Source organism: Puma concolor, chromosome E4 (assembly GCF_028749965.1).
Source record: "Puma concolor isolate L17-30 chromosome E4, mPumCon1.1.hap2, whole genome shotgun sequence".
NCBI classification, from domain to species: Eukaryota; Metazoa; Chordata; class Mammalia; order Carnivora; family Felidae; genus Puma; species Puma concolor.
Window position 1 is genome coordinate 30,934,100 of NC_141683.1, and position 23,585 is coordinate 30,957,684.

General features: G+C 45.4%; 1 protein-coding gene across 3 annotated transcripts in view; it reads right to left on the bottom strand.

The window, feature by feature from the left end:
- The window catches only part of NR5A2 (nuclear receptor subfamily 5 group A member 2), a 138,531-nt gene that overhangs the window by 108,473 nt on the left and 6,473 nt on the right, over positions 1-23,585 (bottom strand). Inside the window, exons 2-5 of one of the 3 annotated variants that reach the window (XM_086694372.1) lie at positions 18,031-18,168; positions 13,796-13,914; positions 12,114-12,255; positions 9,205-9,851 (exon numbers count right to left, since the gene is read on the bottom strand). In XM_086694372.1, the coding sequence (XP_086550498.1) occupies positions 9,205-9,851; positions 12,114-12,255; positions 13,796-13,914; positions 18,031-18,168 (1,046 nt within the window). Of the gene's footprint in view, positions 1-9,204; positions 9,852-12,113; positions 12,256-13,795; positions 13,915-14,946; positions 15,078-18,030; positions 18,169-23,585 lie in introns of those variants that run through there. The other 2 variants (XM_086694374.1, XM_086694373.1) reach the window with 2 other exon arrangements.

Genomic DNA, 23,585 nt, shown 5'->3' on the forward strand with positions numbered 1-23,585 from the left:
GTAATTATGCAGCAGGAGCTGGGACAATGGAGGCACTGGGGGGGGGGGGGGGGGGTTGCCTACCAGGTGTTCCTAAACTGGGAGCATGAGTGGGCTCTAGCTTGTCACTGCTTCATTCTACGCTGCGTCCAGTTACAGTCAGGTTTCACACATGACGGTTTAGAGGCTCTGGAGTGGGACTCTGCAACCAATGGCAACCATGACCCCCTTCTGATACTAACTTACTGAACTGTTCAGTACTTTCCATTCCTACAATGTCCTCATCTAATTAAAAAAAAGACAGAATTTGCACATCCTTGGGCCAATTTAAGATAAAGCAGGTTGAGGGTAACAGAGGTCCTTTAAGACCTATTGTAATGTATACAGATATGGACACAGTGATAATGGCTACGATTATAAAGTACTTTACAGTTTACATTTTTTGTTTTAATGACAGCATTACCACTACTATTAATTATGTGACTCGGGGCAAGTCAGTAGATGTCTCTAGGTCTTAGTATCATCTACACACAGGGAATAATAAAGCCTACTGCACAGGGATCAATTAGTGTTAAATGAGATAACACATGTAAAGTGTTATCACTCTTTACATATGTAAAGTGTAACAACTGTCTGACTCATAGTAAAGCTCAACAAATGGCAGCTATTATTATCAACCATTGTCCAAACTCTGTAGTCAAGGAAAACTGGAAGTGTTTGTCTGTGACCTTGAGTCTTCTCTAAACTCTCACCTGTTAATGTTATCCCACGCCTTACATGTAAACTACCTCTCAAGGTTTTTTCCATGTCTTTGTTTTTTTTCCCCATCTTTCTCATTCCTGCCCCCTGGAAACCAAACTGATTCAAGTATCTTGGTTAATTTTGCTGGTACTAACAGATTAGTAGACTGAAAGGACTGGTTGGTTAAAAAAGAAGGTAGCAAATTTTTAGTAATCAAGTAACTCAGTGTCTCTATGGGCTATTATGATCCCTAGCATGAGAAGGGGTGGATGGATAGATATATCCTCTGGAAAGAACATGTTATGTGATGGCAATGGTCCAAGTCTTTACTCAGACTCTCTCACCAAAGGGAGACCTTATACTATGCTCACTTCAGAGGGCTTTCTAAGGGATCAAACCAGAAAATGGCCTGAAAGCACCCAGTACTATAGCAAGCAAATAACGAGCACCCAATAAAAGGGACTTCTCTTCCCCTTCACCATCTGACCTTGAGCACAGCAAGGAAAATGTTGATTTTCTTCCTATTCTCATTGTTCATTTTTAGACACCTGACAATGGCCAAGCCAGTTAAACATGGATTTCTTGGGTGTGGCTGGCTATTCTCATGCTCTCCCCATGATTCTAGTAGATAACAAAAAGATTAATAGGAACAGGAAGCTTATCGGTGTGTGAACAAGCAAACCCAGTATGAAGCTATGATCATCACTACTAACACTCCTACCAAATATCCTGGCTTCCCATGGAGGATATGTTTGCATGGAAACCACCACACTGAAACCAAGCTTCAGGAAGTTAGGGTCCAAACTGAGTCTGTATTTCTATATGCATACTCACAGAATAAAGCAAAGTTAATACTTCTAAAAAGTAAGTAAGTGCAGGGTGCCTCGGTGGCTCAGTCAGTTAAGCATCTGACTTTGGCTCAGGTCATGATCTTGTGGTTTGTGAGTTCGAGCCTGACATCGGGCTGTCTGCTGTCAGCAGAAAGCCTGATTCAGATCCTCTGTCCCCCACCCCCCACCCCGCCCCTCCCTGGTTCATTCTCTCTCTCTCTCCCCCTGTTTCTCAAAATAAATTAATAAATAAACGTTAAGAAGTAACTACAAACTGAGGTGCCCGGCTGGCTCGGTCAATAGAACATGCAACTCTTGATCTCAAGGTTGTGAGTTTGAGCCCCATGTTGGGTGTAGAGCTTACTTAAAAAAAAAAAAAAAAAAAGTAACTGCAAACTATGAGGACAAAAACAAGGGTTGACAGGAGCTGGGTAGAGAGAGGCCTTGACTATGAGAAAGAGCACAGGAGAATTTGGGGAAGTGATTTATATTTGTCCACTAAAGAGCGAGTTTAGGGAATATAAATTATACCTTAATAAAAAGAACTAGCACATAGCAGTTTCAGGGTGCCTGGTGTACTTTCTTGACATCCTTGTCAAGAACAGAGAAGGTAAAGACTACATGTTTTCACAGTCAGGTGGGCATTGTCAGCTGCCCACCAAAGAACTAGCCATAGGAATAACAGGTATTGACTGAGAAGAGTGGTTTCATCCAGTGGGTAGTGAAGAAGAAAGATTAAAATACTGGATTCCTTAACTGATAATAGACATGTATACAGTTGCACGGGCATAAGCAAGTAAGCTTAGAATAATACAAATCTTAATACCATCAGCCAAACCAGAGGCTTCCCTTCTAAGTCTACCTGGAAGAAATCATGGAGGCAGATGTCTGACACCTGAAGAGACCTGACAGACCATCGAGTCAAACCTGCCAATTCCAATATTCTCTCCAAATTCACAAGTTCAGAAGAAAACTTCCATGCCCACCTCTGGTGGAAGAAAAGTTAGTTTTCCCATTTCTACCTACGTAGGACAGATTTCTTTCATTCCGACATCTTTTGAAGAGTAAGTAAGATGGTGATAAATGTTTTCATTCTCCTTCAGTTAGAAAAATCTCTCTCCTCTTGAGTGGGAATCACTTTGAAGTTTGTTTCCTGCATATCATCTCCTCCCAGGAGTAACCACTTGGCATCCAGAGGAATGAAAAGACAGTGCGTGTGAAGTGACTAACTGTAACTCTGGGAAGCCACAAGAGCAAGTGAGGAGGTGGGAAGGGATGCTGGGATTGGACAGTAGGTGAATGTGGAAAGACCCTATGCAGGGGCTTTGTCTATGCTCCCCACCACTACCCTACATGCATATAGAAAAGGGCTAAGTAAGCTTACTAAAGAATATAGCTTAAAATTGGGGCAGATCCAATGAAATCTCAGAGTATAAACCTGTAGGTTAGGAAAGGTGAACGAAGGCTTGGGAAAAAGGACCTAGAATGTTCAAAAGAAATACGTAAAACTTTGCTCAGAAAGCTTCTGTCATAGACCAGAGAAAAGAGAAGGTTGTTTTTTTTTTAATTTTTTTTTTCAACGTTTTTTATTTATTTTTGGGACAGAGAGAGACAGAGCATGAACGGGGGAGGGGCAGAGAGAGAGGGAGACACAGAATCGGAAACAGGCTCCAGGCTCTGAGCCATCGGCCCAGAGCCCGACGCGGGGCTCGAACTCACGGACCGCGAGATCGTGACCTGGCTGAAGTCGGACGCTTAACCGACTGCGCCACCCAGGCGCCCCGAGAAAAGAGAAGGTTTAATCCTACTCTAGCCTTTGGACAAAACTGCGCTTAGAAACTGGCTTCGGCGTGGCTGAATTCCTTTGGCACAAACTCCCTGAGTCTCTGAGACCTATTTTCCACAGAAACGCCAGTTATGTGTTTCAGTCAGGATTAATTTAGAATTTTTTTTTTTATTCCTACTTGTATCAGAATCATTCATCGAGGGGAAGTTCTTATATATCCATTCCCAGAATCCTCTTAAGACATCTGGTCTCATTAGAAGATCAAATAGATCCTCCAGATTCATTAGTTGTTCAACAAAGTGGGAATTATTTTCTCACTGCTCTTGTGTTTGTGAGATGTTTAACACCCAGATGAGAGAAAAATAACAAAGAAAACATACAGTCTTCTTGACTCACAAAGACAGATCTTTCAGCAGCGTGAGGAGATCTTGAATTTGCTCTTCATTTTGAAAAACACAAGGAAAAAAGTCAAGATTATCGGCCATTGTAAGATAGATTCGGTTTAAAAATTAGAAAGTGCGCAGGATTTAAGATATTACCTCAGAAAACACTGCTTACACTTTTATAATTACTGGCTCATCTATCACTTGATTACAACCATGTATTCTCTTTCTGCATATTTTCACAAACATGCATAAAAAGCAACCCATGCTGAATATGCCTGGCATCGAGTAGAACACAAGATATGACTGTAGTTAACCATTTAACTGCTGAGCACCACCCGTATGTGGTTGCTGACCCAGATTCTCCCAGACGGTATACTATGTGTAGAGGGTAAGGTATTAAAGGATGCTCCGGACACGCTTTCAAGGCTCAGAAGTGCTAGCTGGTAGATCTACTCTACTGAACGATACCCCCGTGGCCTGAAAGAATTATTGTAGCTTTCTAAAGTGACTCATTCACTCCCAGGGGGTTGGTTGTCTGGGCTCAGAGAAAATCTGTCTCACTGATTATTAGCGATTTAGTAATTGGACGGTAGTGATGGACTTCTGATAACCTAGAGATTTGCTTTAGCTTCACTGGCAAAGGCCTGTGTTTTCAGGGTCAAAGGTTACACCGTCTATGTGTGTGTGTGTGTGCGCGTGTGTGTGTGTTGGGGGTGGAGAGGGGGACTGTACAAAGTACTGCTTTTCTGAATCTGCCAGTCCCAGTTCTGACTGTATCATCCTGAGCAAGTCACAATTCCACTCCTGCCTCAGTTTCTTCATATGTAAAAGCAGGAGGGGGGTCAAATGATCACCATGTCTTCAAACTCTGGAAAATCTGGTTTATAGGCATGGCAACTCTTTTGATGCACATGTGCTGTTTTGAAAGCTGCTAGTTTTGTTTGTTTGCTTTTTACTTTTGTTTTTTAATGTTGACTTAGTTTTGAGAGAGACAGAGACAGAATGCGAGTGGGTTGGGGCAGAGAGAGAGGGAGACGCAGAATCCGAAGGCAGGCTCCAGACTCTGAGCTGTCAGCACAGAGCCCGACGCGGGGCTCGAACTCACAAACCGTGAGATCATGACCTGAGCTGAAGTCAGACGCCCAACCAACTGAGCCACCCAGGCGCCCTGAAAGCTGCTAGTTTTGTAATAATGATTTTGTCTTTCTCACACCAGTATCTTGGATTAGAATTAGAATTGTCCCTTACAGGTGTAGAGAAAACAAACAGCTCACTTACGTTTCCTCTATCTCCTCTTCCCTAATCACCTTCCAGCTGTGAAACTGCACACTTTCTATGAGTATACTGTCCTTTTTTTCTTTCTTTCTTTTTTTGCTGTTTGTGTCCTGTTTCATTAACTGTGATGCTGGGAGTTGTAATTTCCTCTTTCTCATAACGATATTTTGAATAGGACCTAGAATATCTTTTTTGCACCTTGTAGACATGTAGAAAAGCAGAACAACCCACCAAATCTCCTCTGGCCCCTCTGTTCTCTTAAATAGTAAACAAATGAAATCTGTATTCCTTCCTTTTATACATGGTGGAGAGTGTAACTTGTCCTGGGAGACTGAGCCAGGGGTCATTTGCAAAATTGCCTTATGCTATTACTTTCTGGGAACAAATAAGTGACTTTTCATCTTGGGATTGTAGAGATACAAGCAATCTGCCCTATTAGTATATCACTTGATGGGTAATTTGCTGTGTTAACAAGAAAAAAAAAAAAGACAAAGGTTTAAAGGGGAGCATTCATCTTCCCAAATGATATTTAAAAATTACAACTTTTGCAGGAAGATAGGGTTTTGCAAACTATAACTTCAGTGGCCTTTCTTTTTTAATAGATATTTTTGAAACTGTCTTATCATAAAATCTTTGAGAGGAAATTATAAGTTAGGAGATGTCTTGGAGGCCATGCCAGGGGAAAGAGGCTTTTTTCTGGACTTGTTCTTAGCAATGCCAGGTAGGCAATGCCCAGTGGATGGTCCACAAAACCTTCCCCAGAGCAACATTTCTTGAACTGCAGATCATGCCTCATTAGTGGGTCATACAATCAATCAGTGGGTGATGACCGGAAATTTTTGAAAACATGAAGCAAATTAGACTAAAGCAGAATAGAATAGAAAACATCAGAGCGCATGGCATGGAGAAGTTCGTGTAATGTCTAGTGAAAACTTTAGTTTCGTGTGTGTGTGTGTGTGTGTGTGTGTGTGTGCGTGCGTGTGTGTATGAGAGAGAAAGAGAGAGAGGGAGAGAGAGAGATCTGTTTTGGTACACCAAGTTCCAGTGTAAAATACATTCTTACTACAGGTCACAGTTTAAAAACTTGTATTTCGGGGCGCCTGGGTGGCGCAGTCGGTTAAGCGTCCGACTTTAGCCAGGTCACGATCTCGCGGTCCGTGAGTTCGAGCCCCGCGTCGGGCTCTGGGCTGATGGCTCAGAGCCTGGAGCCTGTTTCCGATTCTATGTCTCCCTCTCTCTCTGCCCCTCTCCCGTTCATGCTCTGTCTCTCTCTGTCCCAAAAATGAATAAACGTTGAAAAAAAAAAATTTAAAAACTTGTATTTCTAGGGGCACCAGGGTGGCTCAGTCGGTTAAGTGTCCAACTCCTGATCTTAGCTCAGGTCAGGATCTCACTGTTTGAGGGTTCAGGCCCCGCATCGGGCTCTGTGCTGATGGTACAAAGTCTGCTTGGGATTCTGTCTCTCCTCCTCTACCCCTACCCCACTTGTGCTCACTCTCTCTCTATCTCAAAGTGAAGACATTACCACAATACACATGTTTCAATGTGGGCTCCCAACAACTTACTTATTTGTGACAAGGTAAATTTATAAATGAAAAGAATACAAATTCTTCCAAATGTGAATAGTTACCTTCCAACTCTATATTTAAATTGCCCCTAAGTTATTCTGAATTCTACTTTTTTGTCTCTGAAAAATACTTCTATTGAATCACTTTTCCACATCAGCCCAAGGCAAACTGGAAAGTGGGTCAAATATGTCTTCCTCTCATGGGGGTGCTTCCTACCTCTTTTCCTGGGGCGCCCCCACCAATGTTTGTACTTTCTTTCCCTTTCCTTTTTTCAAAGCATCTTCTCATGAAAGACTGATAAATGCATTAAACAGTATAAATGACTGATGATGCTTTGCTATAACTCCATTCCCAAAGGTATTTATATTTTAGCCAAATATGAGACCTCACACCCTATAAAAGAATCTTGTAGAATTTAGCTGCAGGGCAAGGAAAAGAGAAATGTGGAGAGGCAGAGTGCTTTCATAGCACCCTTCAGGTCCTAACTGTGGCTGGCATTATTCCCTTCCAATGTCTCCTTTTTGACATGTAAATGATATGCATGATTTTTTTACCCGGGGATTTGGGAACTACAACTTCAGCTGCTTTTCTTTTTTTAATAGATATTTGAAACTGCTTATCGTAAAATCTTTGAGAGGAACTATTTTATGTTACTCAACTTTGTATTCATCTTACACCCACCTTACTGCCTGGCAAATTTTACATCTTTAATTAGTAGTAGTTATGACTGTGTATTATGTAATGACACTACTTTCTAACACATGTGGTAACATTGTTTCCCAATGTCAAATTAAGAAGAAAGCACAAATGCATGTTTTTATGCTGAATATGAGATGGTGTTATGTAAAACTGACACACACTTATCACAAAACCACAATAATAACAATTTTTAAATTACACTAATAATTTATTGAGTATAAAATATATGCCAGGCTCCCAGTACTAAGTATTTTGCCCACATAGTCTCACTTATTCCTTGTAAAACCTCTTCAATGAAAATACTGTCATACCCCCTGCACCATAAACAGCGCATGTACAATTTTACAGATGAGAAAACTAAGGCTCGGCGATTGACATCCTGCCTATCAAGACACAGTTACTGAGTAGCAAAGAAAGCCATGACCCAAAGCTAGTCCACCTGCCTGCAAGGTCAGTTTTGCTTTCCTCGCTTTTACATTCACCTAAAATTGTCATTTTCATTTTCATTTCAAATACCTTACCTGCCGACTGAAGGACAAAGCTGTGAATGTAAAAACACCAGGAAGTTTCCTTTGTTTGTTTTTGTTTTTAATGAAAAACACTTTGATTATCACAAGGTGGTTACATACTTGGAAAACATCTGGCCTGATGAGCTAACTCAATACTTTCTGCTTGTCGTCTCTGCAGTCTAGTATCTATCTCCACGTTCAAGTCATCTTTAAGTGGAAAGATAAAGGACAAGAGAGTAAAGAGCTGGACAGGTGGACAGTCTCAACAGCATTGTGGTAGCATTCTACCAACTTGTTTGGATCTGTTCAGATAACTTTTGTTTCCCTGTACAAATCACAGTGCTTAAGGACATCTGCTATGAAAAGCACCATCTTCCATTTGCACTCAGCTTCCATATTCCCTAGTCCGTCTACACAGACAGTTTTTAATGGCCACCTTTTACATTAAAGGTCTGCTTTGTACTGTCCTCCTCAAGAGTTTTAAATCTCCAAAAGTCCTAGGTGATCAGAAGCCACAGATGTCTAGCAGCCTCATCTACTCCCGTGACAGGGGAAGGAAGAAATAGGTTTTGTAACAGATACACTGAGAAATCAAATCCAGGATTCACTTCTGTTCTTAGAACAGAGAATGAAACCACTGACGACCATGTGTGCTATGGGAGGTACTCTTAGATTCCAAACTTCTATAGCACTTTCCCATATTAATTCAGTCTTAAGTTTCAGGAAATAAAATAATTATGTAGTTAAACAGAGATCCTTATACAAACAAGTACCGTGTTTACAATGTAGCAATCCATTAAAATCAAAGAGAGGCATAGATTATGAGAACTAAAACCTGAGCCAAGTAGACTAGCACTCACCATTTGCCCAATCCCCATCCAATGACAGTAAACATCCTATTGGAATCTGCTCAGAAAACAAAGGTTTTACCCACCTAATGTCAAGGTAAACAGGTAGTAAAAACCCATTTTACACTACTAACTGGTGGTATCATTTTCACTCTTTAGGGTCTAAACACAACTAAATTTTGGTATTTTTTTCTTTTAAATTGGCACCAATATACTACAGCTTTTTTACTTGATAATTTTTAAGAAGTTCACTAGGTACTGGTTCACGTTGACTTAAATTTTATAGCCATAAACCATCTGAGTTAGAGGGAATAAAGACATTCTACTATTCAAGAAAAAAAAAAAATTTCCTATAGTTTACATGAAATGCCATCCCCCTAGACTAAGAGCTACATAGAATAAAAGCCCCATAAACTTAAGCTGTGATCGTCCTGAAATCAAGGTCCTAAGATTCTCCTACTCTGTAAATCATACAAAGAAGAAAAGTAAGGAAAAAGTATGTTCAGCACCACGAATATATTAATTAGGAACAGAGTTAGGTCTCTCTTGAAAGGGCTGTAAGCTGTAATAGCTGATGACATACCTTAAGTTCTCTGAAGAAGATACTACTCCTGGCCCACTCAACAATGGAGAAGAGGGTTTGATCAGCCATTTTGCACATAAGCCCAAACGTGCTCAGCTTTTCATGCTTGCTTCGATTAGCTTGCTCTTGCTGCAAATAGGCCATGATTTTGGCCTGGACTTGAGGCTCATCTGGCTCACACTTCAGAAGTTCCAGTATCAGATGTGGGATGCTTGCCGGGGAGCTTGTCTGGTAACTATCCATATAGGAATAGCCCATGATCGACTCCGGTGAGCTGGTGTAGGGGTCTGGATACTCAGACTTGATGGCCCGGCTAGGAAAGTGACTGTATGTTTGGTAACCTTGCAGGCTGCCATGAGGTGGCATTGTCATGCTAATGGGGGAGGTTACAAAGGGACTTCTGTCATAGTCTGTGGGAGGCAAGGCAGCGTGGTTCAGAGGTAGGCCTTTGGAGGCAGAATGGATGTTCTGAATTGCAGAAGAGATGGTGAGCTCAGAGGGCATTGCTTGGATCACCTGAGACATGGCTTCTAGCTTAAGTCCATTGGCTCGGATGAGGGCTTTTTTCTGTTGCTTTAGGGCCCTGTCTCTCTTGTACATTGGCCCAAATTTATTCCTTCCCCCTCGCATTCGGTCAGCCCTTACCGCTGTAGGGAAATAAAAAAAAAAGGAGTAAGGGTATAAATAAGATGGAAATTATTATCATTCTCTGGATCTCCAGATATCTAGAAATGTTGAAAATTGTCCAGAAGTGTTATGTGTGTGGTTGTTTCACACCATACCTCTCAAAGGTTCCCCCCCAAAACCATGTCTTCCTTACTTATGAATTCTCTCCTCTAAGTGTTTGTCATCAAAAAAAAAAATATTTTGGATACATGGGAACCTATTACTATTAACCATTTGGTGGACTGAAAAGATTTCATAATTTTTGCTACACACAGGGGATCCTTCAGATTGCTAAGAAAGAGTATTATGCCTGTTGTGTCAGAATTCTCTTTACAGAAACCCAAACTGCTAAGAGGAAAAACTAAAAAATCAAATAACCCATTTCTGGATTAAATTGTGAATGTTTTCCCTTAGACTATCTTCCTCCCTCAAAGCCATTTTGACTAATTTGCTGCAAAAGATTGGGTACATGCTCTTCCTAGAAAATCATTTTCACCTGGACTTGATGAGCACACATCAGATAACCACCAGTTATTGTTTTTAATTTAGGCAGAACTGGACATAATTAAAGCAAATTCATTTCAGAAGCTGTCAAGACAGTCCACCATCACAGTGCTGTGTGGAGTCTGGGACCACGTCTAATAAGTGAGTTAGCAGTTCTCTCCAAGCCCATAGTGGCCAATGGCAATTAGACAGAAACCAGCGACCTCTGACAGCTTCTGACATGTTGAAATTGCTGGAGGTTAAGTTTTTGAGCTTTTTATCTTAGGATTAGTATGGCATTAAAAATTTATTGTGAATGCAAGGTGTCCAGAATATTGCACAAGATAACAGAGAGTTTTTCATCTGGGTGATAATTTATTGAATATTCAACTATTTCACATCACTGTTAAGGAAGTAGACCTCAGCCCCACAAGTGACTTACAGTTAATAAAGCACACTTTTTAAGGTAAAGAAACGCAACTTTTTCCTTTCATTAAAAAAAGAAGAAATCAAATGATATCATATGAAATCACAACATTTGATTTTTGACATTTTATCTTTTGAGTCTCATACTAGAGTAAACATCTCCCACAGTATTTTGCTGTCTGGAAAATAATAACGTGATTGGTAATAAAGAAATGAATGAGCATTTCTTTCTCCATCTCTTTCCCAATCTCTTCTTAAAAACAGTACAGAGTTAACAGTTCTCATGATAACCAAAGTGGCTACTTCTTTGGGAAGGAATCTGTTAGCGATTCAGAAGATTTATTCGAAATCTTCTGAATATTTCTATCAAGTGTGAGTGCCACATAACAGAAAAGCTCCAAACAAAAGTAGCCTGTGCCTCGCTGATCAAATAAAATGCATTCTTGTATCTGGCACTGAACAGTGACCGGCATGCCTTATTATTACTTTCTTTGCACTGTAGTTAATCTGTGGACAGTCAGTAGGCTGGAGGCTGAAAAGCAGCAACACACCATGAGAGTCCATGCACCAAATTATTTACAGTGGTCACACATTAACCTTACTCCCTGCCAATCTGTACATTGTAAGTGCCAGGGTCTACTCTTTCGACATAGTTTAACATGGCTTTGGGGGAACCACTCTCTTGTTCCTGTCAAACCAATGCTACTGATTTAATAGTTCATCATTTTTCACGTTTCCTACTTTCCACCTTCATTTTGCAGACTTGATCGTTATCTTACAAAAAAGAAAAAAGAAAAAGGAACGTGTTTTCCTACACCATCAAAACTTGCACTCCCTATGAGCAACTCCATTTCACAGTTAAATTAGCTTTGACTCTTGCTCAGGAGTCACGAAGTTAATAGTAACAATTATGACAATTAAACAATTTAAAAGATTAAAATCAGGCTTTTACTAAGTTATCCTGACTTGAAAACTGACAATACATTTTTTTTAATTTTTGCAAATTTTAAAATTTGTTCTCATTTCAATCACAGTCCTGTTTTCATCTCACCTGGCCTCTTTGGTGTCAGGTGCATCTGCTCCCCAAACTAAAAATTAAAAGAAAAGGGGGAGGGGGGACTCCAAGACTGAAATTTTTTCCTGGTAGATTTCACCAGTATTTAAATGAGACTTGGACTGTTCTGCTGATGAAACATAAAAAGATCTTACATTATTGTCCATGGTGTTAGAAGACTAGGAGAATAATGTTACCATATTATAAGTACAATGTTATTTTAAATCTTATGTCCTTGGAGAGTTTTAACAGGCAATAGTAGTCTTTAGAAGAAACTTACCTTCTAGCTTCATTCCAACACTTAGACATTTTTGAAATCGACAGTAAGGACAACGCTTTCTCTGTGTTTTATCAATTTGGCAGTTCTGGTTTTCTATACATGTGTACCTTTTATTATTTTGGACTGTTCGCTTAAAAAACCCCTGTAAGACAGAGAAAATAGTGAGGCACAGTATAAATCTAACACCCGTCTCGTCCATTGTTTCATTTAAGGAAATCACCAATAAATCTTTTCATTGAACCAGTGAGCCTTTCCGTGGTTCTGTGGTTTGTTCTACATTTTAACAAGATCAACCCTCCAAAACAGTGCTGGGCCAAAGTGGAGATTTTTCTGGCACTAAAGTTATATTCCTAGAATAACATCAAATCTTGGGGAGATTTGGATATACACCATTTCATCTCAACAGACGGAGAAAAATACATTCCATATTGACCAGTAATTTCAAAAAAAATCTGTTTTCTTATTAACCTCATATTCCAGATAAGGTACTCATGGAGCTCTACACCGTTTGTAAGCAGCCTGATAGATTTTAGTGGCAAATTATTATAAAATACCATTGGAAAAACTGAACAGCAAAACACCCCAGATTTTTTTTTTTTTTTTACATATGTCAGCACTAGACTGTCGAGAACAAGAGGATTTAAAGAGTAAAATGGGAAAATGTTCATAATTCCATTGAAATACATTCAAGTTGGGGAACTCTGTAATAAAAAAAAAGTGAAACTGATGGAAAAGAAAAAATGTATAGCAGAGAGCTGAATTTTAGCACAGTGTGTTTTTCTTCTATTTCACCCAAAAGAATTCATCAAAACAAATTTTGTAGCTTTATAATATAATAACAGCTTTACCAGGATGGTATACTCTTTATGTTTATCTTACTAGCTATAAAGTGGAACAATCTTACTTTGTTATAGAGAATGAAGGGATTTTCCAGGCAGTGGTTTAAAGTATTTGTACTAAGCTTTCTACTTTAAAAAATGTTGAGAAATAGCAAATAGTATCAAATGGACTGGGACTATATCAAAAAGGTCTGGGAGAAATTCTTGATGTATGGTTGATAGTAATAGGAAAAATTTAGTACATTTTAGATATTAAAACTTCTTGCATTTAAATAGGTCATATGACTTATTTATGAATGCCATTCTACTATAAACTGAGATGTGCTTTCTTATCCTTTATGATATAAATTTTTTAAAAAATCTTCAAAATTGTTTTTGGAATAAATCAGGATGAAATCATGCAGTTGAGAATTTAGACTTTTATCTGTGGATAAAAAATGTTTAGACTTGCAGCACAGAATACTCTGAAGTTAAAATATATTTGGGAAATACTTTGTCATGTTCCCTCTCAAGAACAACGATGCTTTAAATATATATAAGTCAAGCAAAATCAATATTTAGGACTGTTAGAAATAGAAGTCTTTCTACAGATACATCACTTTACTACAATAAAATATTTTAAAGCCATGAGACGGGCAAAGTTTTCTAAACAGCATAAATTTTTTTAGCCTTTGGAATTAAATCAAACACATATTTCAAAGAATCATCTCCCCAGGACTAACTCTGTCTCTCATTTTTAATTGAGTCTATAAAAGACAGCCTCCATTTAGCTTTAAAAAGTAATCCAATGGTTTATTTTGGATTTAAACATTATATTTATCAGGTAGCAACGTGGAGGCAAACCTTGCAGCTTTCACAGGTGAGGAGCCCATAATGGTATCCAGACACTTTGTCTCCACACACCGGACAGAGTTCTTCAAGATCTTCATCGTAAGAGTAATTCACCATTTTAAACTGAGACACTGAAACAAGAAAAAGAAATGTGTATACATATCTAATTAATTTACTACGTAGGTTTTAATCCTGCAGTGAAAAGCATTTTGGTGATCAGTGGGCAAATATCACAGGTAAAATATTATATATATATATATAATATATATAATGTATATATATAATATATATAATATTTTTATCTTGCTATACTTAAAAAAATAGTTTTATACAATGAAAGCAAAACATCTTTAGGACTCAACGAGCATGCACTTCCTATTTTTTTAACTTAAAAAGATTTCCAACTTCTTTTGTTAAGAATTTTAAACTGACCGCTGTGGAACACATAGGTCATAACTGCAAGACAGCAAATCAGAAAAGAAACATGAATTGCAGAAAGTAACCATTTAGAACTTCTTTTCAACCTTCTAAAGTTAAGATCCAAAATGTCACCTTTGCCTAAGGAAGAGAAGCAAGCTCTCGCATTCTCGCACTCTTGGAGTAAGTTTGCTGCAAGTACACAGCGCTTATCAGGATAGCAACTGCCGATTTGCAAACACTTGACCGAGAACCTGAAGCCCCAGAAACAGCTTTCCAGCAGCAGCCCCCACTTTTAACAGCCTGCGGCTGTACGTTCGAATCTGTTAGACTAATTGAAACATTCAGTTACTTATCGACAGGGCTCCTGTTCTGGATACTTTAGGCTCTTCACATTCGAAAACGTCCTGTTAAAATAAAGAAGGAAAAGAGGGAGGACGCCCGGATGGGAGGGGGGGTAAAAAAAAAGAAAAGAAAAGATACACAGGAGGGTTTGGTTTCGTCCCCAAGTATTAAAGTCCTGCGATAAAACTTCACATGTTTCCGATAATCATTGCAAAATATAAACACCTTGAGATTGCCCGGTTAAAGTTAAACAGAAATCAGGCCGCGGCTACAAGCGGCTCACTGCGGGGATCGAGTAACCGCCTTCCGCCGGACTTAGCCCCTGCGAAGGCGTCATCGCAGCTAAAAGATGGATAAACTATGCACAGGAAGGACAGTGGCCAGGAGACCCCAGATGATACCTGATCTAGTCCCTTCCTGAGACTCACTCGGGGGCAGGTCTCGGAGGGCGACGCGGCGGGTATCGGTGCTAAGGGGCAGGTCCGCGCAGCCCAGCCACCAGCCGCACCCCTCCCGGGCACCTTCCTGTGAAACCCCGGGGCGCGCTGTCCTTTTCGCCCCTTGCCCAACTCTTGCTCGGCGACACACAGGCGCACAAATGCAGATTCGAGTTTAAGTTAATCAGTGGCGTTTGCAGGGGGCGGGGCGGTGGGGGGGGAGATGGGGGAACCGACGGCCCGACAAAAGTTTCCTTTGATTTGTTTACCAAAACGGAAAGAGAAAAAGCTCCCACTGCATCCCCAAAGTTCCCGGCCACTCCATCACGATCATGTGGCCTCTTCGCCAAGGACTCGTTCTTTTCCTTTTTATCTTTTTAAAATAAAGTGGGTTTTTTTGTTTTGTTTTGTTTTTTGTTTCTTTACGGATTCTGCAGGCCTCCGGAGAGGGCCGTGGGGGAGGTGAGGTCACTTGCACCACTTCGAGGCTGAGGGCCGAGGACCGACCGGCTGAGTTGAGACGTCTCTTCCCGAGACACAGAGCCCTGGCCTGGGGCTTAAACCGGAGTGAGTTAGCCAGAGTTTGGGGGTGGGGGTGGGGTCCCGGGAAAAGATGTTCGCGTAGAAGCGGGCGCCTTGAGCTCCGTGAAGTAGAAGTAGAGACGCTAAGCGCAGTCCTCCTAGTGGCGCCAACCCTAAGAGGTCCGCGCTCGGGCTTTGGGAAGCTGGGGGTTTGGGGAAACTGAGGGTTTAAGTTTGTTTATAGCCCCATCTCTTCCAAAACTCGTAACTATTGTCCTGCGGCGTGTTTTCGGGACGGGAAAAACTGTACTTTACCAAGTGTGTTCTTCTCTATCTCCCCTTCTCCCAAAAAAGTAAACTCTAATTTCGCACCTAAGAGGCACAGCGAGGCAACCGTTTGCAGGAGGATTCGGTGCCCACCTCGGGGATCCAACGCCAAAAGACCAGGGCTGGGAATGGGGACCCTCTTGGACAAAGACAGAGGCCTTGTGGGTAGCCAGTCGCTGCTGTGCGGGACCCGGGCATCTTTCAGAGTGTCCCAGGTGCCGTACCCCAAGTAGGCTTTCGGAGAACGGAATCCGTTGGGGCAAAGAAGTCCCTGTCTTTAGAAAGTAGAGAGGGCCGTGGGGCCTTGGAAAGCTAGGGCCGAAGAGAGGCACGCGGATAAATCCCTCCATAGTAAGCTGTCCCGAAACCTAGTGGCGAGTCTTTCTAGGACCAGGGCGCGTCCCCGGCTGAGCCCAGAGCAAGCAAGGGAAAGGGGTCCCCATCCCCAGGGACTTCCCTCGAGGTGCAGGCCGAGTGGCATAGAGGAAGTCGTGCCCTGACCCTTCCCACGATGTTTTCGAACCCAAAGCTGAGCGAGCGGCCGGCGGCTTCTCCTGAGACCTGTGCACAATGGAAGTCTAACTTTCTGCTTTGGGACAGTAGGTCGTGTCAAGAACGCCCCTCCCGAACTTTAAAAGGAATACTACAGTGGCATTTCCCTCGCATCTCCCCCGCCCCCTAAACCCTTATTCTTGCCTCCCCTACTTCCTGATCCAGCGTTTCCCTGAGGGTCTTTTCCCTAGTCTTTCAGAAACGCGCGCGCCTGAACGAGGGGCAGAAACTTTCCTTTTGGACCTAAGATCGCTGTGGCCTCACGGGCGCCCAAAGGGCACTCCCTCTCCGCAGCTAGAGGCGGAGGGTTCCGGGATCCCGCTCACGGCGCCGCGTCCCCCACGCCCCGACTTCGCGGGACTCCCAGGTACGAGCGCCAATGCCTCTTTGGGCCAACCGGGTTCCTCCAGCACCCAACCCTCAAGTTAGTCTCAGGGGCCGCAGCCCCCAGGGGACGTCCACAGCCCTTCCTGGAGGCTTGGAGAGACCCCAGCATCACCGAGAGGTAACCGACCCACAGGCACAACGCACGCGTAGCCGCCACCCTCTTTCCCCAGTCCGGGAGGGAGACGTCAGGGGCCCTGGGCCCGAGCGCGGCAGGCGCGCCGCCGATCCCGCACCGCGGCGTGCACCAACCCCAAACTCTGCTCCAACTCTGCTCCCAACACTTCCCCGGCGCTTTCAAGTTCGCTCAAGGGGATGGCAGGAAGCGTTCCGGGATCACAGGCCCGCCTGCCCGCACATCCTGCGCGCGGGAAGGGGCGAGGATGGAAGAGCACCGGTGACTTTTCCCAGCATTGTTCCCTCCCCGGCCCAGGGCAACTGCGATAAACTTCTGAAGGGCTTAATACAACCACATCTAGAGTCGCTATGTGGAATGCGGCGAAAATATAGCCAGCAGGGTTTGCTTTTTTTGGTGTTAGCAATCAAGAGGTAAGAAAACAAGCCGGGCTTCCACATTCCCAGCTCTGGGACTGTAGAAGAGGCATTAAGCTAAACCGGTGCCCCGTTCCCTCAACTAACTCGGCAATACCCGCGCAGAGGATGGGGGTGGGATAATTTTGGATTTCTTCAGCTCTGTCTGCGGTTCTGAAGTTGTCCAAATTAGAGCCAGTTCGCAGTGTCCCCCTGGGCTTTTGGGGGTGCCCAACATACATTCTAACGCCGCTAAGACCAGCTTTCCCGGAGCCTCCTCTCTTTGTAGCTGACTTTGCTAAGCAGGGTGTTCTTCCTCCACACACGAGTATTGATTAAAGTTCCCACCGATTCCAATGACCGAGAACCCGCTCCGGTTTCCAGTGAGGCGTTTCATTTCTTAGAATGATCTTATTATTCTGAAGTATCTTTAGCCTGAAGCTGCCCCCCTCGGGTTGCCATAGAGCTTGAAACCTCTCTTTTCTTAATTAGAAGCGGCCAATTAGGCATTGCTTGGAAAACCTCCGCCCCGCATTGTTCAAGAGCCATAAACTTTTATGCCTGCCCCTCGGGAGGGGGCCTGCCGCCCGCGCGCGGCCCCACAGCCCGGCAGCGGCGAGCGCCCCGCAGGGCTGCTCCGGCGCCCGCGAGGGGTGGGCGGCTGAAGCCCTCAGGGCGAGCCCGAGGGCGGTGTGGCCGCGGGAACCCGAGCGCCGCGCAGCGCCTCCTTACCTTGCATGTTTTCCGGCATCTGCCCCTGTTCCCCATGCGATCGAGCCAGTCCCAGGGCTTCCGTCTCCACTTTGGGCAGCATGACAAGGCGGCCGCGGGCGGGGAGAGAGGGTCCGCGTCCGTCCGGAAGCCCAGCACCTGGACACGGGCAGCACAGATTCAACTCCGGCGGAAAGGAGGGAGGGGCGGCTGGGGTGCTGGCTCACCCACCCGCTCGCCGGAGCGTGCCTCCGCCTCCTCCGGGGCCGCGGGTCAGGACCCCTGAGCCCCGTCCAGTCTCTCAACTCCGGAGCCGACCCCAAGCTGCTGGGAGGAGATGGCGGGCTACCAGACGCGGCGAAGACTGCGTCCGCGCGCCTGGCTTTGGCTCGGCTAGGGCGGCGGCGGCGGCGGCGGTGAGGGCGCAGCTGCCCGGGGCGCGGATCCGTGCGCGGCCGAGCTCCGGGCGGGCAGCGGAGGCGGCCGCCGAGCTGCTGCTGCCGCCGCGGCGGGGCCGCTGCCGCTGCTCCCGGACGGCTCGGGCGACTTCTACCCCTCCCTCCACCCGCCCTCTGGCTCAAGATCGGCAGGGGTCTCTCTCTCCCTCTCTCTCTCTCTCTCTCTCTCTCTCTCTCTCTCTCTCTCTCTCTCCCTCTCCCCCTCTCCCTCTCTCTCGCCTCACTTCTCTCTCCCCTCCTCTCCGCCCCTTCCCCTGTCTCTGCTTCCCTCTCGCTGACTATCACAAGTGTGGAGTTGTGAAGTTACAACCCCCCTCTCCTGCCTCGTTTACTCCTCTCGCGTGTCCGAGAGCAGCCCTTCCAGCCCCGAGGGTGACGGTGCTGGGAAGGAAAGGGGGAAGATGAGGAGGAGAGGGGAGGTAAGTAGGACGGGGGTAAGGGGAAGGCTGGGATGAGGGGTGATGACAGTGAATGGGGACGCGGGTTCCGGACTCGGTCGGACACCAGCCGCCAGCCAATGAGGATGAGGCGCGAGCTCCAGTCCCCTCGCCTGCCCCAACCTCACCACCCCGCCTTAACCCCCTCCCACCCCACCCTGACCTGGGGCGGGGGATGTGAATGCTGCCGGGTCTTACAGCTAGTGGGAAGCGACCTCTGTCTGAGCGCAGCGGCGAAGGACGGGAGGCTAGGGCGGCGATTTAGTTCTGCGAGCTGAGGGGAAACCAGAAGGGACGCGGGAGTGTGTGAGTGTGCGTGTGTGTCCCCGCGCGAATATCGGGTCGGGGGCTGGAGGGGGAGTTAAACACCCATTTAAACAACTTAAAGGAGAAAAGAGATGTTGAATTCAGTTGACCGCTCTTCTCAGAAGAGCTGGCCTGCTCTCAAGGGTCTCCCGGCTTCATTGCCCATCGGTATTCAGTCCGAAAAGGCCCCACCATGGGCCCCAGGAGTCCTGCCGTGGCCGAGCGTCCCGGCTCACCGAGGAGACCCATCTCGCCGAGAGTTCGCCCACTCGCCGGCAATGGAGGAACAGCTATCCCTGTTACCCCCGCTCTTTACCGGGTCCTTCACTCATTTATAAACACCCCACCCCCTCCAGACTAAGATTACATTGGCGGCAGACTTCCTAAATTTTAGGGCACTGTGTTTCCAAGCAGAAAGCAACGATCGGACTAGGCTTTCCTTTTTCATTCTAGTGTCTCTGGTAGGACAATCCACATGAGGCCCAGAGGCCCAGCACTTTAATAAAGTTTTAAAGAACCATCTGTTATGTAAGCTCTTCGGCCACCAGCCCAGCCACATCTTCAAAGTTTTCAGATCTCATCCCAACAAGATGAAAAAACATTTTTTTCCAGCCTCGTGACTGCATATGAAATGCCTCATATTCAGTGTCTGCTGTGAGACTGGGTAATTATCAGAGTCCTCCCGCAAGGGGGTGAATTTGAATCTCAAAAGATCTGAATTTATTCTATTTGAATGGCATAGAGATCACACACTCAAACTGCCCAGGCCAGTATTTGATGAATTGAATAACACTCCAATCATCCCCATGATTAATCTACACTTTTATATGAAGCGGGTTGTTCATCACCCACCCACGCCTGGTAATTCAGGTACTGTTGGCTCTCTAATTCTTTTTTTTTTTTTTTTTTTGGTCATTTTGTTCTTCTTCAGTGTATATTCAGTATCTAGCTTATTTAAATCTCAGTTTTGTAGCACCAAATTTCATTAAAATGTTTAAACTTGGGGGGAGGGGGACCAGCCACTAGTTTGTAAAGGGCAGTGGGATGTAGTTGCCAAAATGAGTGACCCTTAAGATGATCAGATTTCCAGGGTAGCATCAACTAACACTGTCAATTCATTTTCAATATTACTGGTTGTTTTTAAATATCATTGTAAATTAAATAAGTTTTGTGGCTTAAGTATATATATTATATATAGAATATAAACACACACATACACACAGTTCAAAAAAGGAAAGGAGTTGTCCCAGGGCTCAACTCAGTTCTTGCTGTGCTTTGTGGATTTGGATGAACTTTGAAAATCAGTTTATTCCAAAGTCTTAATCTAGGAACAGCCTCCTCTCACTACAGTCAAAGAGCTCATGGGGGTACTTATGTAGCACTTTGCAAATACCAGGTTGGCAGCTTTGGGGGGACTCCAGACTCTTGGTCCTCAGAGGGAGCTTCCAGGGTGAGGGAAGGTCCTCTGATTGGTAGAGCTGGAGGAAGAGGTTGGGAGAGTTTGAAAGAAGTAGAAAGGGGGTCTGACAGGACCATATGTTTGTAGCATGGCAAAAGTGCTTGCCTGCACTTGAGGCAGAGCCTTGACCTAGCCAAGGAAAACTTTGTGATCACGTTCATAACCCAGCTTCAGCCCCAGAAGGGGCTTGCCTAGACCACCCTAGCGCCTTTTCAGTCCAGGCCAGTCTGCCCTTGCCTCACACCCCAAACCAGGAATGATGGTGACAAAGGAGCAGTTGGCATTCATTTCTCTCCTCCCAAAATCAGAGGGGGCAATGGTGGGGAAATAGGGGCTGCAGACAAGATTTCAAAAAACCACCCTTAAAAAAAAAATCCGCAGTTGTATCACAGAAGAAAGATCCAAGGTGCTTCACCTTGCTTTGAAGTTCTTGTCCAGGCTCACGGCTTTTCCCCCCCGAACGGAAGGGGCACCTAAGTAGCAGGTCTCAAGCAGAGAGAAAACTTCGGTGTCCCAGGCCTCCTGCTCCAGGAAGAGAAGAGTTCCCTAGGGTCAACCATATCCAGATCCCCATCCGGGACGTCGAAACCCCTGCCGGCGGTGGACAAGGGGGAAATCTTCCACTGGAATTGGTTCATGTCAGAGACCCGAGGGCACACTCACCTTTTCCCGGGTCGCTTCATAAGGGCTTTAGGGGAGCGGCAGAGCCCCCAGCCCTGGGGCAGACGCAGAGGGTGGGGCGGTGGCACCAGGCTTCCCACATCACACTCATTTCCGCCCTGCAAGTGCATCCTTTCCAAACCCCCTGAGTTCCCTGGTTCCGAACGATCTGGTCCCTTGACCCTTCAATTCCGCTGGGCAGGGGCCCACACTGGAGCCCCGGACCCGCTTGCCCTGTGACCTGGGATCGGCCTGGGCGTCTCCCAGAACACCCTCTCGGAAGGATAGCTGGAAGAGGAGGAGCCCGGGCCGCCCACGGTGCCTCGGATCGGTTACCTGAAGATGGTTCTAGGTTGCAGAGGCAGCAGTGAGGAAGGAGAGCCAAGTGGACGCGGGAAGGGGAGGCAGTTGTGATGGGACTAGGGCAACAGGGCCTGTGCGGTCTAAACGTTGATGCTGGTGGTGGTCTGGACTGACGGACAGACACATCGATCGACTTGGAATGCTAAAATGCCCGCAGGCGGGCAGACGCATCCCATCCTCCTCCAGGAACATCTAACCTACTGCCCCCCTGCCTCTCAGTGGATGCACACTCAAGAATCCACCCCGTCTGGCGGGAAACAAGTGGTGGCGGAGACCACAAACCAGAGGCCGGGAGACCGGGGGAGACAGTTCCGGCTTTAGCTACGGTGCGGATTCACAATTTCTCCCCTCCATTCCTTTGCCAACTTCTGACAAACTTCTCTCCCCTTTCCCCTCACTTCCCCCACGCCTCCACCTTCTTTCCGACGAGACTGGTCTCCAGGGCTCGTCCTTCCCGGTTCTGACTTTGTCTTAAAGCGTTGATTGACGGTTGCAATTACAAAGGATGATGGCTCGGGGAGGCTCCCGCGCAGCCTTGATGAGCCCGAGGAGCGCAGTCCTGGCATATTTTATCCAGGCTCAGCGTTACGGGGCCGTGCGCCCCATTCACCCGGCGGGCTGCAGCTGAGGAGGTCTCGCACTCCCCACCCGCGAGGATGTAACTGCCTCGCTCTCCTCCCCCGCCTCCACTTGTGCGCTGTTCCGCGCTGCATTTCAGAGAGCGCGCCGGGAACAGCCTGCCCTTGACCTGACCTGAGAATTTGTATGCCAGCCCTGCGCGCTTAACGCTTGCCGGCCGCAAAGGGAGTGAAAATGTCATGATTTTTTAGAACTGGTTCAACTTTCCTGGGCTCTTCCAAGTGGAAGACCCACCCCTCCCGCGCGCCTAGGTGGGAGAAGCCTCGCATGACCTACCGAGTCTCGCACGAAACTTTCAAATCTGCATTCTTGGAAACAATTTCTGATGTCTCCTCCATTTCTACTTCTTGGTGTTTTTAAGGAACCAGAATCATTACTTTTTTTTGTAGCACGTGTCTGCTTTTCAGCCTCAGAAGCAGCCTAGATATTTTTCGGGAAGTCTCCACCAAGTGGCCGGGATAGCCCGAGGGGAAAGAGAAGCAAGCTTATCAGCCTACTGAAAACTCGGGCTCTGCCTAACTTTTCCGCCCCTCCCACTCAACAAGCCCATCAGAAGCCACTTTTGCCTTTCTCCGAAAATTAAGTTTCGCAAAGAATTCCAGAGTTCCGCTCCAGAGCTCTGGAGGCTGGGCTATTCGCCCCCGCCTCTAGTGTCCAGTCCCCCCCACCGGCGTCCGGAGCGCTTTGTTTTAAGATAAGAAGGGTTAAATTTCAGTATAGACACACAAATTACCGGGGAGCACTGTATTGGCCGGAACTTTGAAAAAACTAACTTAAATAGGTGAGAAGTCCTGCCTCATTTAAATAAATAAAAAAAAAAAAAAAGATCCCTTTCTGCTACGAGTGTAAGTAACTACTTAAGACATCATCTACCACAGCCCTGGAGCAGGAGGAAAAACTGCTATCAGTTGAGACCTTCTACCTCTGGAAAGACTTGTGTGTTTGGGGTAACCCGCAAATGGGGATTGACTCCCAATCACTATGGGAGCATCTTAATATACCATGGCCCCATCTTTACTGAGGAGGAAAATATAAGGTGAAGCAATTATCCAGGTAATCCAGGTTCCTCCAGCCCCTCCTCCAAACAACATCCCACCCTTGTCCTGAAGTAAAGGTGAGGTTTTTGGAGAGTTTGGCCTGGATTATCGGTATCCGCATCTCTCTGGAAAAAGGCTAATCTAGAACGTTTTGGCTTCATTTTCTTTGGCGACTGTTGCCCCAACCCAGGGGTCCGGGCGCATCCCGCCTTGGGTA